We start from the raw sequence: 14201 nt of genomic DNA, 5'->3' as shown, positions 1-14201 counted from the left end.
GTGGCATCATAAGACAGGGTGCTGAAAAAGGTATTTATCACGCTGGGCTTCATCAGTCAGGGCATTGAGTATAGGAGTTGGGACATTATGTTGCAGTTGTATAAGTCATTGGGGAGGCCGCACTTGGGGTACTGTGCACAGTTTTGGTCATCCTGTTATAGGAAAGACGTGGTTAAACTGGAAAGAGTACAGAAAAGATTTACGAGGATGTTGCCAGGACTAGAGGACCTGAGTTATAGGGAGAGGTTGGCCAAGCTAGGTCATAATTCTTTGGAATGTAGGAGAATGAGGGGTGACCTTATATAGTTTTTAAAATCATGAGGGGCATAGATAAGTTGAAACAGTCTTCTCCCCAGAGTAGGAGAGTCCAAAACTAGGGGGCATAGCTTTAGGGTGAGAGGGGAAAGATTTAAAAGGGACCTGCAGGGCAACTTTTTCTTGCAGAGGGTGGTGAGTATATCTAATGAGCTGCCAGAGGAAGTGGTTGAGGCAGGTACAATAGTATCATTTAAGAAGCACTTGGATAGATATCTGGAGGGGAGGTGCTAAGGGGGATATGGGCTGAACGCAGGAAATTGGGACTAACTAGATGGAAAGCGTGGTTGGCATGGACTAGTTGGGCCGAAGGGCCTGTATTTGTGCTGTACTGCTCTCTGACTCTATGATTACCCAGAAAAGAACTGGCAACAAATCGGTGGATTGAATGGTCTCTTGCGTTGCAATGACGCTACCGCATTCTGAGGGTGTGTCCCAGTCTGAGCTCTTCACTAATGAATTGTGAGCTTCTATAGTCAGCGAGGAGTCTCTGTGTTACACATGCTCAATGTTCTGTAGCAATGGCAATGAAGATTTCTGATAGTGGAGAGGTATCTTAGTGTTACACACACTTGGTGCTCTGCAGTGATGGACAGTGAGGGTCTCGGGTAATGGAATCAGCCTCCGACATGGAGCACCCGGTTGCCAGCCATTTTAATTCCCCTCCCCATTCCCACACCTACCTGTCTGTCCTCCGCCTCCCCATTGCCAGGATGAGGCTAAATGCAAATTAGAGGAACAGCTCCTCATATTCCGCCTGGGTAGTCCACAAACCAACGGTATGAACATTGAATTGTCCGATTTCAGGTAAACTAATCCCCCTCTCTCCCTTTTCTGTCTCCTGATCTACCCAGTTCCCCCCTATTCTCCCCCACCGACTCCATCTGCCAATGACACACACACTCCTCCCACTGGGTCCCCTCCCCCCACTGTTCCCATCTGCACCCCCCACCTCCCTTATTTGGTTCCGTGCTCCACCTTCCTCTCCTATCAGACCCCATCATCTGCAGCCCTCTGTTTACTTCGCCTATCACTTCCCAGTCATTATTTCCACCCCTCCCCCATCGGCCTGTCACCCCCACCACTTGGATCCACCTGTCGCTTGCCAGCACTTGCTTCACCCCCCCCTTCATCTTTTTGTACTGGCTGTCACCCCTCAATCCTCCAGATGAAGTTTCTCGACCCGAAACATTGACTGTCCATTTCCCCCCACAGGTGCTGCCTGACCCGCTGAGTTCCTCCAGCATCCTGTTAGTTACACAAAGTAATCTTGCAGTGGTGGACAGCGAGGGTCTCGGGTATGGAGTGGGAGGGGCTGTTCCGGCGTTACATTTGGTGAGCTCTGCAGTGGTGGGACAATGAGGGTCTCGAGTAATGGCGTGAAGCCCCAGAGCGACGCACTTTCTGCGTCGTCGGCGAGTGAGGGTCTCTGGTAACGAGGTGGGGGCGGGTGTAACCTCTGTGCGCTCCGCAGCAGCGGACGAAGTCCACTGACCAAGCTCCTGTGCCTTTCAGCCCGTGAGGTCCTGAAGCTGGACGCCAGGACAGCCCACCCCCGCCTTGTCCTGTCTGAGGACCTCTGCAGCGTGATAGACGGCGAGAAGCGGCGGGACTGCGCGCTGGGCCCCCAGCGCTTCAACTACTGGCTGTGCGTCCTGGCCGGCAGCAGCTTCCAGTCGGGGCGTCACTACTGGGACGTGGAGCTCGGAGACAACCGCGCCTGTGTCCTCGGGGTGGTCAGCGAGTCGGCCGACCGGCTGATCACCGGGCCGCTCACGGCGCAGGGAGGCTACTGGGTGCTGGAGCTGACCGACGGTACGCTGGTCAACCTCGGCGGGCCAGGAGCCCGGAGCCTCCCTCTCCGCCACAAGCCCCGCGCCATCCGCGTCTACCTGAGCTATGAGGAGGGGCAGCTCTCCTTCTATGATGCCAACAGCCTGTGCCACCTCTACACCTTGCGGGACAAGTTCACACAGAAACTCTTCCCGCTCTTCAACCCCCACAACAAGAAGGAAGGCAGCTGTGAGCCACTCAGGCTGCGTAACCACATGCCGCACTGACATTGACGTGCCTGGAAAGGTGTCCGTGGGGCTGTTCTTAAGGAGCAACTCCTCCCAATGGAATTCTAAGACGGATAAACGAAACCCGAGATTTTTCCCCTTGACTTCTGACCCTTGGCATTAAGCATTAAAAATGCTGGTGACAATGAGCTGAAGACCGTTGTCCAACAGGTGCTTAGATCGTTTCTTTGCCTTCACAGACGCTGCTTGACCGGCTAAGTCCCTCTAGCAGTTTGTATCACGTCAGCTGTTGTTGCTCCCCTCCTGATAGGATTGCAGGGAGATTTGTAGAGTTGGGGCATCTGATGCTGGTTGTTGGAGGGGTAGCCTGTGAATTTTGTGAGCTTTGGGGGTGATGGGGGGCACAGTCACTGCCACACTATAGAACAATTGGGGCTTCGGGTGCAACATGAGATTGAATCCCGAGGCCCATCCTAGGCACCTCGCTTCAGTGTCGCTGCTGGCAAGAGCTTCTCCAAGGCAAAGAACCTCCTAAACGGTGTCCACGATGCGTTATGTCGAACTGGTGAGCCTCAATCGTATTGGAATTCACCGAGCAGCTGCAGAATTCACCAGTATGAAAAGGTGCAAGACGCCTTGCCATTGAATGATGGTGTGACTCATCCCTGCACTGGTTGAAGACATGATGGAGACAGGCGTGGGTCCCATTTATTGCAGCTCTTATTGCAATTGCTGCTGTGGCAAAGCTTTGCTTTGAGCTGTGAAGCACTTTTGTTGTTTTAAGAGTATTGTTAATCACCTTAAAAGGCCTTCTGTGAGGCAAACTGAGGCAGCTTTTAACAACTGTGTAAGGGAAAGTTACTGGATCCACAATCCAATCTGAAGTTGCTGTGAGCAGAATTGTTTGTACTATGCCGTTTGGGGGGTGGGGGAGTATGTGTGGAGAATGGTTCTTGTAAAGTTAAATAAAGTTTTCCTGCCAAATATCATGTAATGTGTCCCTCTGCATCCATCCATTTCCCCATTATGGCTGCCATTCTGAAACCTCCTATCTCCTGCTGCTCAGCCTTTCATAGACCGTAGACAGTACAGCACGGCAACAGGAGTTCAGCCCACAATATCTGTGCTGAACATGATGGCAAGTTAAATCATTTCTGTCTGCACGTGATAAGATATCTTTATTAGTCGCATGTACATCGAAACACACAGTGAAATGCATCTTTTGTGTAGAAGTGTTCTGGGGGCAGCCCGCAAGTGTCACCACGCTTCCGGTGCCAACATAGCACGCCCACGATCTCCTAACCCCGTACGTCTTTGGAATGTGGGAGGAAACCGGAGGTAACCCACGCAGACACGGGGAGAACGTACAAACTCCTTACAGACGGTGGCCGGAATTGAACCCGGGTTGCTGGTGCTGTAATAGTGTTACGCTAACCGCTACACTACCGTGCGTGCCCATGTTCTTTCAATCACTGCATGTCTGTGTGCCTATCTAACAGCCTCTTAAATCCCAATTTCATATCTGCTTTCAACACTGCCCCTGGCATCCTGTTCCAGGCACGTATCACTACCTGTCTACAAAATCTTGCCCTGCACATTTCCTTTAAATCTATCCCATCTCATTTTTAATGCATATCGTCTGGTACTTGACATTTCTACCCTTGGAACAAGATTCTGACTGTCTACCCTATCTATGCCTCTCATAATTTTGTAACCTTCTATCAGTTCTCCCCAGAGAACAATACAGCACAGGAACAAGCCCTTCGGCCCACAATGTCTGTGCCAACCATGATGCTAATTTAAACTACACAGCTGTCCACACGTGATTTATATCCCCTCAATGCCCTGCCTGTTCATGTGCCTGTCTAAAAGCCTCTTTAACATTGCTATCATATCTGCTTCCACTACCTCCGCTGGCAGTGTGTTCCAGGCACCCAACACTCTCTGTGTATATAAAAAAATGCCTTCCAAATCTTCTTTAAACGTTCCCCCTCTCACCTTAAGCTATGCCCTCCAGCCGGCCAGGGAGTCCTGGAAACTCCCTTCCTTTAGCCCCTGTATTTCCTGAGGTCACAAGTATTTTCAATGATTTTCTGTAACTCTAATCATCCTCTGATACCACTTCTTTTCCTCAGTTTGTCTTGTCACACTTTTGTGCTACCCTGTCCAGTACAGATCTATTATTCCCAGCTTTACCTTGTCTGCATTCTCCAGACTGATTAATATCCACCAAAATCAAAGAAAGACAGTAAGATTGCGAGGACATTTGTAGGCTTGCAATACTCTCCACTTGCCCGCATGTGTTCAGCTTCAACAACACTCGGGAAGCGTGATATCATACAAGACATAGAAGCCCACTTAATGGACACCCCATCCACTACTGTCAGATGCTGTCATGTAGCTGCAGCCTCTACAGTAAGAACTAAATGTTACCAAATTCAAATGCTGTGGTGTAGCATGGCTTCAGGCCTTGCACTGAAGTATTGGTATTGGTTTATAATTGTCACTTGTACTGAGGTACAGTGAAAAACTTGTCTTGCATACCGTTTGTACAGATCAATTCATTGCACAGTACATTGAGGTAGTACAGGGTAAAAACAATAACAGAATACAGAGTAAAGTGTCACAGCTACAGGGAAGTGCAGTGCAGGTAGACAATAAGGTGCAAGGTTATAACAAGGTAGATTGTGAGGTCAAGAGTCCATTTCATCATATAAGGGAACCCGTTGAATAGTCTTATCACAGTGGGATAGAAGCTGTCCTTGAGCCTGGTGGTATGTGCCCTCAGGCTCCTGTATCTTCTGCCTGATGGGAGAGGAGAGAAGAGAGAATGGCCCGGGTGGTGGGGTCTTTGATTATGCTGGCTGCTTCACCAAGGCAGCGTGAGGTATATAGGTATGTATAGAAGGTGAGGTACATATCCGCAGTTCTGACTGTAATGGAATCATAGAGAGAGACGGCATGGGAACAGGTCCTTGGGCCCAACCAGTCCATACTGAACATTGACACCCATTTGTATTTGGAGACCAACAATGGGTCAAACGCATCAGAGTACAACAGCTTCAGGTCCTATTCTTCGTCAACCCTTCATGAGTTCCAGAAAATATATGTGACACCGCCTGATTGCTGAGCATTTGAAGTCGCTTCAAACATGCCACACTGACCAGGAGCACATTGGAATAGAGTTATTGTGTTAGACAGCAGAGGAACAGGCTCCTTGGCCCAACTCATCCATGCCGAAAAAGGTGTTTTCCTGAGCCAGCCCCACTTGCCTGCATTTGGCCCATATTCCTTTCAACCTTTCCTATCCATGGACTTGTCCAAATGTCTTTTAAATGACATAATTGTACCTGCCTCTACCATTCCCTCTGGTAGCCTGTTCCATGTACCCACACCCTCTGAGTGAAAAACTTGCCCCCTCAGATCTGCGTGAAATCTTTCCCCTGGGAAAAAGACTGTGATTCTAAGGTCACCCCTCAGCCTCCTACGCCCCAGAGAAAAGAGTTTCAGCCTATCCAGTCTCTCCCTATAACTTAAGCACTCCAGTCTTGGCAACATCTCTGTGAATCTTTTCTGCACCGTCTCTAAATTAATCACATCCTTGCAATAGGGTGACGACCGGGACTGCATGCAATATTCCAGGTGTGGTTTCACCAATGTCTTCAACAGCTGTAACATGACGTCCCAACTCCTGTACTCAATGCGCTGTCCGATGAAGGCACTTGGTGCCATTAGCCTTCTTCACCACCCTGTCTACTTGTGTTGCCAATTCCCTGGAACTATATACTTGTACCCCTAGGCCCCTCTGTTCTACAACACATTACAGGGACCTGTCGGTCTCAGAGGGTTTCATCATCAGATACGGCGAGGAAGGGGCAGCATTGGGTGTGGATGTACAATGGAAATCGGTGGCCATAAGTACTGGTAAATATGAAGCATGAAAACCAACAGAACATCAAATATGATGCCAAGGCCACAAAGAGTTTGGCCCAATTTCAGGGAGAGGCTGAGTGATGGAATAGTGGGTGGTATTGGGACTAATCACGGGGTTGGAGTCTTTCCAATATTCAGTTGGAATGAATTTCTGCTCATCCAATGCTGGATGTTGAACAAATGACCTGATTATTTCGGAACATCAGATGGGTCAAGAGAGGAGGAGCTGAGGCTGAAATGGAAGTCATAGTGTATGTGTCAAACTAAAGCCATTAATTTGGATAAAGTCAGCGAGGAACAGCATATATGGTAGAATTCCTGAGGGCAACTGAAGCAATGCCAATGCATGTGTTTTCTACCTGTCATTGGAGGGTTAAGAATGGAACTGAAGCAAGTGCAGTATCACCCAATAGATGGCAGTGGCGAGTCACTGAAGGATCAGCGTATGAGCAAAGATACAGGGAAGGACAGTGCTATAGGATATCACAGTAACTTGAGAGGAAGGGTTTAAAGGGGATTGGAGGGGTAACTGTTGTTACACAGAGAGTGGCTCATATTTGGAATGCACTACCAGAGGAGGCGGTGGAACCAGATGCAATCACCACATTTTAGAGGTATTTAGACATATATTTAAATAGACGAGGCATAGTAGGATACGGTCCTAATACAGGCAGATGGAATTAGCATAAATGGGCAAAAAAGTTCATTTCTGTACTGTACAACTCCACAGCTAAATGGGCAGGAAATTGAGGAGGTCGAAACCTTACCACAAACTTTGCTCTTTCTTTCTCTCCTCTCTTATTATCCATTACCTGTTTATATCTCCTCTGGGCAGATCCGCCAAGGTTAACAGGCCGAGACCACCCTCTCTCAACCTGCTTCATTTGTGCCATTCAGTCCCTTTTGATCTCCATCCCTCTGCAAGTTAAAACATCTGTATGTGTGCCTTATTGCTCTAAGAGTGATCGGGTCATAGAGCAATCAGGCACCGATACAGGCCCTTCGGCCCAACCAGTCCATGCCGATCATGTTGTCCACCCAGCTAATCCCAATTTACTGCGTTCGGCCCATATCCCTCCAAGCCCCACCCCTCCATGTACTTATCCAAGTGCTTCTTCAATGATCCTGTTGTACCTGCCTCACCCACTTCCTCTGGCAGCTCGTTCCATATACTCATCACCTTCTGTGTGAAAAAGTTGCCCCTCAGGTCCCTTTTAAATCTTTCCCCACTCACCATAAACCCATGCCGCCTAGTTATGGACTCCCCTACCCTGGGGAAAAGACTGTTACCGTCCACCTTATCTATGCCTCTCATAATTTTAAACATTTCTATAAGGTCGGCCCTCATTCTCCTACATTCCAAGGAATAAAGCCTGGCCAACCTCTCCCTATGACTCAGGCCCTGTAGTCCTGGCAACATCCTTGTAAATATTTTCTGCACTCTTTTTTTGATTTCTAACTTTACCTAGATCATGAAAGATCATCGACCTGAAACATGAACTCTTTTTCCCTCTTCACAGCTGCTGCCTCACTTGCTGTGAAGTTCCAGCATTTTCTGTTTTTATTTTTAATTTACAACACATGGACTTAGTTGCGAGGATATGGGAACTGGACACAGTTGATGATTTTTGAGGGGAGATGTGTATAACAGGTGAATTGATAAAGGTGAAGAGACAATAACTTATGAGCAAGTACCCCACTACCAACAAACAAGACTCAAGAAGAAACACAGAAAATGTTGGAGGAACTCAGCAGGTCAGAAAGCATCTATGAAGGGAAATGGACAGTTGACATTTTGGGTTGAGACCCATCATCTGCACGGAAAGCCAGTACGAAGAGATGGAGGGAAGGGGTGGAGAAAGAAATGGCAGGTGATAGGTAGATCCGGGTGAAGGGAGGGTGATAGGCAGATGGGGGTGCGGAGAGTGGGAATAACATCAGAAGCTTTTCTTTCATCTTTCACTCCAGATGAAGGGTCTTGACCCAAAATTGACCGTCCATTTCACTCCCCAGATGCTGCCTGACCCACTGAGTTCCTCCAGCGTTTTGTGTGTTGCTCCAAATTCCAACGTCTGCAGTCTCTTGTGACTCAAGAAGAAATTTGGTTAGTCAACAGATTAATCAAAATGGGACAAGATCTCATGGATAAGATGATATTCAGAGGCATCTCCAGGTACAGTGGTTACATTTTAATCCAGAAGCAGAACTAACAGTTGTGAGATGTGAGATCAAATCCCATTACAACTGTTGTGACTGATCAAACTGAGCCACACAGAAGCTGTAACTGGGAGATATAAAAGTCCTTGTTCAACACAGCAGATCTTCCAGAGAGAATCTAGTTCTCCTCTCCTGACACAATATTTTATACTTCTTGAACACAAAGAGAACAATAAATGATTAACTGCAATTTCAATAGTTATAATCACCTACTTAATGTTAACAGTTTGAATATAGACAGGTAACTTTGCAAAATTACATATTTACAATGGTTAACACTTCCCAACTAGCAGAACGCCTTTCAATACTGCTGGCTGGTCCGAGAGCTTCTGAGCACAAACTCCAAACACCCAAAATATTCTTTATTTCAAAAATAGACTTTATTCATAAAAAATATACAAAGGAAGAATCAGTGCAAAAAACGTTAACATCCGTGGTCGTTATATTGAGTAGTGTAAACTTTTAAGAAAATACGCAGGCACTCAAAATATATGGTTCCTCTTTTGTTACAATGTTGAGGGACGGCTCCCTGAATATACAACCAGCCAGAATAGTAAGTGACAGAACAGACCTGTCCTGAACTGTGCAGGCACGGTAGTGTAGCGGTTAGCATAATGCTATTACCAGTGCCAGCGACCCGGGTTCAATTCCGGCTGCTGTCTGTAAGGAGTTTGTACGTTCTCCATATGTCTGCGTGGGTTTCCTCCCACATTCCAAAGACGTACAGGTTAGGAAGTTGTGGGCGTGTTATGTTGGCGCCAGAAGTGTGGCGACACTTGCGGGCTGCCCCCAGAACAATTTATGCAAGAGTTGTATTTCACTGCGTGTTTCTATGTACATGTGACTAATAAAAGATATCTTATCTTATCTGCATTAAGTGGCAGGGATACACCTTTAACAATGTGCTAATACAGTAGATGACCACAATAGCTTCCCTGATCTCATTCTGAAGTTTTCAATGACCACCAATTAACATAAACATTCATCTATTGTCTTCCTCTGCATAGTTTCAATGCAACAGAATCAGTATGTCCCACACAGAATGATTGGTTTCAATAGCCTTAAAGTATCAGTTGAAGTTAAGTTGTGATATTTCCTGAAGACTCGTTCTCATTTTAATTAAAGTCTGCCATCTATAAAACATAGAACAGTACAACACAGTGCGGGCCCTTCTGCCCACAATGTTGTGCTGACCTAATCCCTGATCACTCTAACCCTTCCCTCCTACACGGCCCATAACCCTCCATTTTTCTTACTTCCATGTGCCAATCTAAGAGTCTTAAATTTCCCCATTGTATCAGCTTCTACCACCAACCCTGGCAGTGTGTTCCAGGCACCCACCACTCTCTGTGTAAAAAACCTATCTCTGACATCTTCCCGAAACTTTCCTCTTCTGACCTTAAACTGACGTCCTCTGGTATTGGCCATTGCTGCCCTGGGGAGAAGGTGATGGCTGTCCACACTATCGATGCCCCTCATAATCTTATACATCTCTATCAGGATAGGCTTGGCCCCATGGCCACACGGCGTCCCAGTCAGCTGGACGCTGCCACGCTACCTGTCCTTCATGGAAAAGTTCTTCCAGACCAATACCTTTGACCACAAGTCCATCAGGCAGTGCAGGAGAAGGACTCAATGGATACTGTGGGATGGTTCCCTGAGCAGACTGTCCAGACCATCTGGCAGAATGTCTTATCGCCAGAACTCACCAACAAGCACCAAGACCTCGCCTCGCTGGCGGTGAGAGGGGCCCTCCCAGTCAGATCCTTCCTGTATGGTTGGAACCTCACTCTCAGTGCGCGTTTCCCCCAGGAGGACTGCGCTGGGGATGAGATGGTCGCCCACCTCTTTGCGGGCTGTAGGTTTGCAAGGAGGGTGTGGTGAAAGATGCAAGGGTCCTTGTCACGGTTCATGCCCGGCAGCAGTGTAACAGAGGATTCTCTGATCTACGGGCTGTTCCCGGGGACACACACAGAGACGGACATCAACTGCTGCTGGAAGGTCATCAACTCGGTGAAAGACGCCCTTTGGTCTGCCCGAAACTTGTTGGTCTTCCAGCACTGCGAGATGTCTGTAGGGGAATGATGCCGGCTGACACATTCCAGGCTGCAGGAGTATGTGCTTAGGGATGCACTGAAGCTGGGAGCAGCCAACGCAAAGGCTCAGTGGGGAAGGACTACAGTTTAGGGTTCTTCTGCCACTGGAGAGGGAGGGGAGGGGTCAGGGAGAAAGCCCCTAAATATTGTAAATACGGGACCAGGTAGCTTCCAGGGAGCCACGTGTGGCATCGGTGCTGTTTTCTATATAAAAAGGTAACACTAATGAATGATTTGTACAAGAATGTAAAGGTTTGCACTGTTTTGTAATTGTATATAGTTTGTCTTTTATTATGAATAAAGTTTATTTTGTAAAAAAAACCTCTATCAAGTCTCCTCTTATCCTGTGTCGCTACAAAGAGAATAGCCCTATAATTTCATAACTCTAGAATAATCCCTAAGATATCTTTATTGGTCACATGTACATCGAAACACAGTGAAATGTATCTTTTTGTGTAGAGTATCCTGGGGGGCAGCCCGCAAGTATCGCCAGGCTTCCGGCAGCAACATAGCATGCCCACAGCTTCCTAACCCTTACATCTTTGGAATGTGGGAGGAAACCGGAACACCCGGAGGAAACCCACGCAGACACAGGGAGAACATACAAACTCCTTACAGACGGTGGCCGGAATTGAACCTGGGTCGCTGGTGCTGTAATAGCGTTATGCTAACCACTACACTACTGTGCCTGCCCTTGACAACAACAGTGGTGGAATATAACAATTCAGTTAATTAAATAATCTGAGGTTTAAAATATCATTTTTCAGTGATGGCGACATGAAACTACTAGATTGTTATAAAGACCCACTTAGTTCATCAATTGTCCTACAGGGGTAGAAATCTGTCCCTACTTTTTTGTGACCCCAGATTCACACCTGACTTTCAACCGCCCTCTGAAATAGACCAGCAAGCCATTCAGATGCACGAAGATCAAATGTGACAGACCGGCGCACTCTAAGGTCCAGGGGTACATGCTGATGGATATACTGAACAAAGCTCAGTGCAGCCACTGCAGAGATTCTGTGGGGAAACGTGTGGTTTAAGGGCCTTTTGCCATTGCACTCTGAGGGGCTGGATACTGGGTAAAAAGAAAAATCTTGGATGGCTTGCTTAAGTTGATGTAAATTGGTGAGGTAATGAGGCAGGAGTTGTGATATGTCCTGCGTTATAAAATTTAAATATACGGAAATGTCTTTGAAATTATAAAGGCCTGCATTAGGCCTCACATCTTCCCAAAGGCAACCAGGGTTGAACGATAAGTGCTGGTCTTGCCAGAGATGCCCAGTTAACGAGAAATGAATAATAACAAAAGGTAGAGGAAGACAGATCAGAAGGTAGTGGAAGGATAGGGGGTGAGGCCAAGGGAAACACTAAGAGTTCTATTTGAAAAACACGATGATGCTGGAGGAACTCAGCAGGCCAGGCAGCATCCGTGGAGAAGAACAGGCAGTCAACGTTTCAGGTCAGGACCCTTCTTCAGGACTGAAGATAGGAAAATAGATAGGAGGGAAAAGCAGAGGAGTGATAGGTGGACAAAAGAGGGGAGGTGGAGTGGGAGTTCTAGTTGTTGTGCAGAGACCACAGGGCAGTGTCAGTCTCTGTGACAAGAGCACCTTACAGTTGGTTGGGGGGGGTTCGCGGGGTTGGTGAGGCTGGGGACAACATTACCTTCTGGGTTGAAGTTGTCTCCGATGGATGGATTCCGTTAATGTTGGCTGCCCGCTGCTCACCAGCTACCACATGGTCTGGACAAAGCAGGGTCTTACTTAATTGGCCAGGAAGCACAAGAATACTGGAGACCAGGCTCTACTGTGGAAAATAAGTACACAGATGTACGTGGGCTCTGCAAACACACACACGCGCACGTGTGCATACATGGTCCCTCTCTCTCTCTCTCACACACACACACACACACACACACACACACAGTGAATGCACACATATACAGTGGCATGCAAGAGTTTGGGCACCCCGGTCAGAATTTCTGTAACTGTGAATAGTTAAGCAAGTAAAAGATGACCTGATTTCAAGAAGGCATAAAGTTAAAGATGACACATTGCTTTAATATTTTATGCAAGATTACTTTTTTTATTTCCATCTTTTACAGTTTCAAAATAACAAACAAGGAAAAGGGCCCGAAGCAAAAGTTTGGGCTCCCTGCATGGTCAGTACTTAGTAACACCCCCATTGGCGAGTATCACAGCTTGTAAATGCTTTCTGTAGCCAGCTAAGAGTCTTTCAGTTCTTGTTTGGGGGATTTTCACCCATTCTTCCTTGCAAAAGGCTTCTAGTTCTGTGAGATTCTTGGGCCGTCTTGCATGCACTGCTCTTGAGGTCTATCCACAGATTTTCAATGATGTTTAGGTTGGGGGACTGTGAGGGCCATGGCAAAACCTTCAGCTTGTGCCTCTTGAGGTAGTCCATTGTGGATTTTGAGGTGCGTTTAATGTCGTTATCCTGTTGTAGAAGCCATCCTCTTTTCATCTTCAGCTTTTTTACAGAAGGTGTGATGTTTGCTTCCAGAATTTGCTGGTATTTAATTGAATTAATTCTTCCCTCTAACAGTGAAGTGTTCCCCATGCCACTGGCTGCAACACAAGCCCAAAGCATGATCGATTCACCCCCGTGCTTAACAGTTGGAGAGGTGTTCTTTTCATGAAATTCTGCACCCTTTTTTCTCCAAACATACCTTTGCTCACTGAGGCCAAGAAGTTCTATTTTAACTTAATCAGTCCACAGGACTTGTTTCCAAAATGCATCAGGCTTGTTTAGATGTTCCTTTGCAAACTTCTGACACTGAATTTTGTGGTGACAAACCAGGAAAGTTTGGAGAAAAAAGGGTGCAGAATTTCATGTAAAGAACATTTCTCCAACTGTTAAGCACGGGGGTGAATCGATCACGCTTTGGGCTTGTGTTGCAGCCAGTGGTACAGGGAACACTTTACAGGTAGAGGGAAGAATGAATTCAATTAAATACCAGCAAATTCTGGAAGCAAACATCACACCGTCTGTAAAAAAGCTGAAGATGAACAGAGGATGGCTTCTACAACAGGATAACGATCCTAAGCACACCTCAAAATCCACAATGGACTACCTCAAGAGACACAAGCTGAAGGTTTTGCCATGGGCCTCACAGTCCCCCAATCTAAACATCATCAAAAATCTATGGATAGACCTCAAAAGAGCAGTGCATGCAAGATATCCCAAGAATCGCACAGAACCAGAAGCCCTAGACTCTCAGCTAGCTACAGAAAGTGTTTACAAGCTGTGATACTCGCCAAAGGGGGTGTTACTAAGTACTGACCATGCAGGGGGCCCAAACTTTTGCTTCAGGCCCTTTTCCTTTTTTGTTATTTTGAAACTGTAAAAGATGGAAATAAAAAAGTAATCTTGCATAAGATATTAAAGCAATGTGTCATCTTTAACTTTATGCCTTTTGGAAATCAGGTAATCTTTTACCCACTTAGCTATTCACAGCAACAGAAATTGTGACCAGAGCTGCCCAAACTTTTGCACGCCACTGTATACGTGACCTTGCACTTACCCATAGGTATAAACACTGTTTTCCTTTTGTACTGCATTCTGCTATTGCTTTTCCTCGGAACTGCCTCAATGTACT

The 14201-nt window shown here is 46.8% G+C and overlaps 1 protein-coding gene across 2 annotated transcripts in view; it reads left to right on the top strand.

The window, feature by feature from the left end:
- LOC127585941 (zinc-binding protein A33-like) overlaps window positions 1-3325 on the top strand; it is a 30077-nt gene extending 26752 nt beyond the window's left edge. For both annotated transcript variants that reach the window (XM_052043697.1, XM_052043696.1), the window contains exon 7: window positions 1831-3325. In XM_052043697.1, the coding sequence (XP_051899657.1) occupies window positions 1831-2375 (545 nt within the window). In that variant the 3' untranslated portion in view covers window positions 2376-3325. The remainder of the gene's footprint in view (window positions 1-1830) is intronic.
- The last annotated feature ends 10876 nt before the right edge of the window (window positions 3326-14201 follow it).

The sequence above is a fragment of the Pristis pectinata genome, chromosome 34 (genome assembly GCF_009764475.1).
Source record: "Pristis pectinata isolate sPriPec2 chromosome 34, sPriPec2.1.pri, whole genome shotgun sequence".
Lineage (NCBI taxonomy): Eukaryota > Metazoa > Chordata > Chondrichthyes > Rhinopristiformes > Pristidae > Pristis > Pristis pectinata.
Note: the sequence above shows the minus strand (reverse complement) of the source record. Positions and strands in the feature narration are given on the sequence as shown.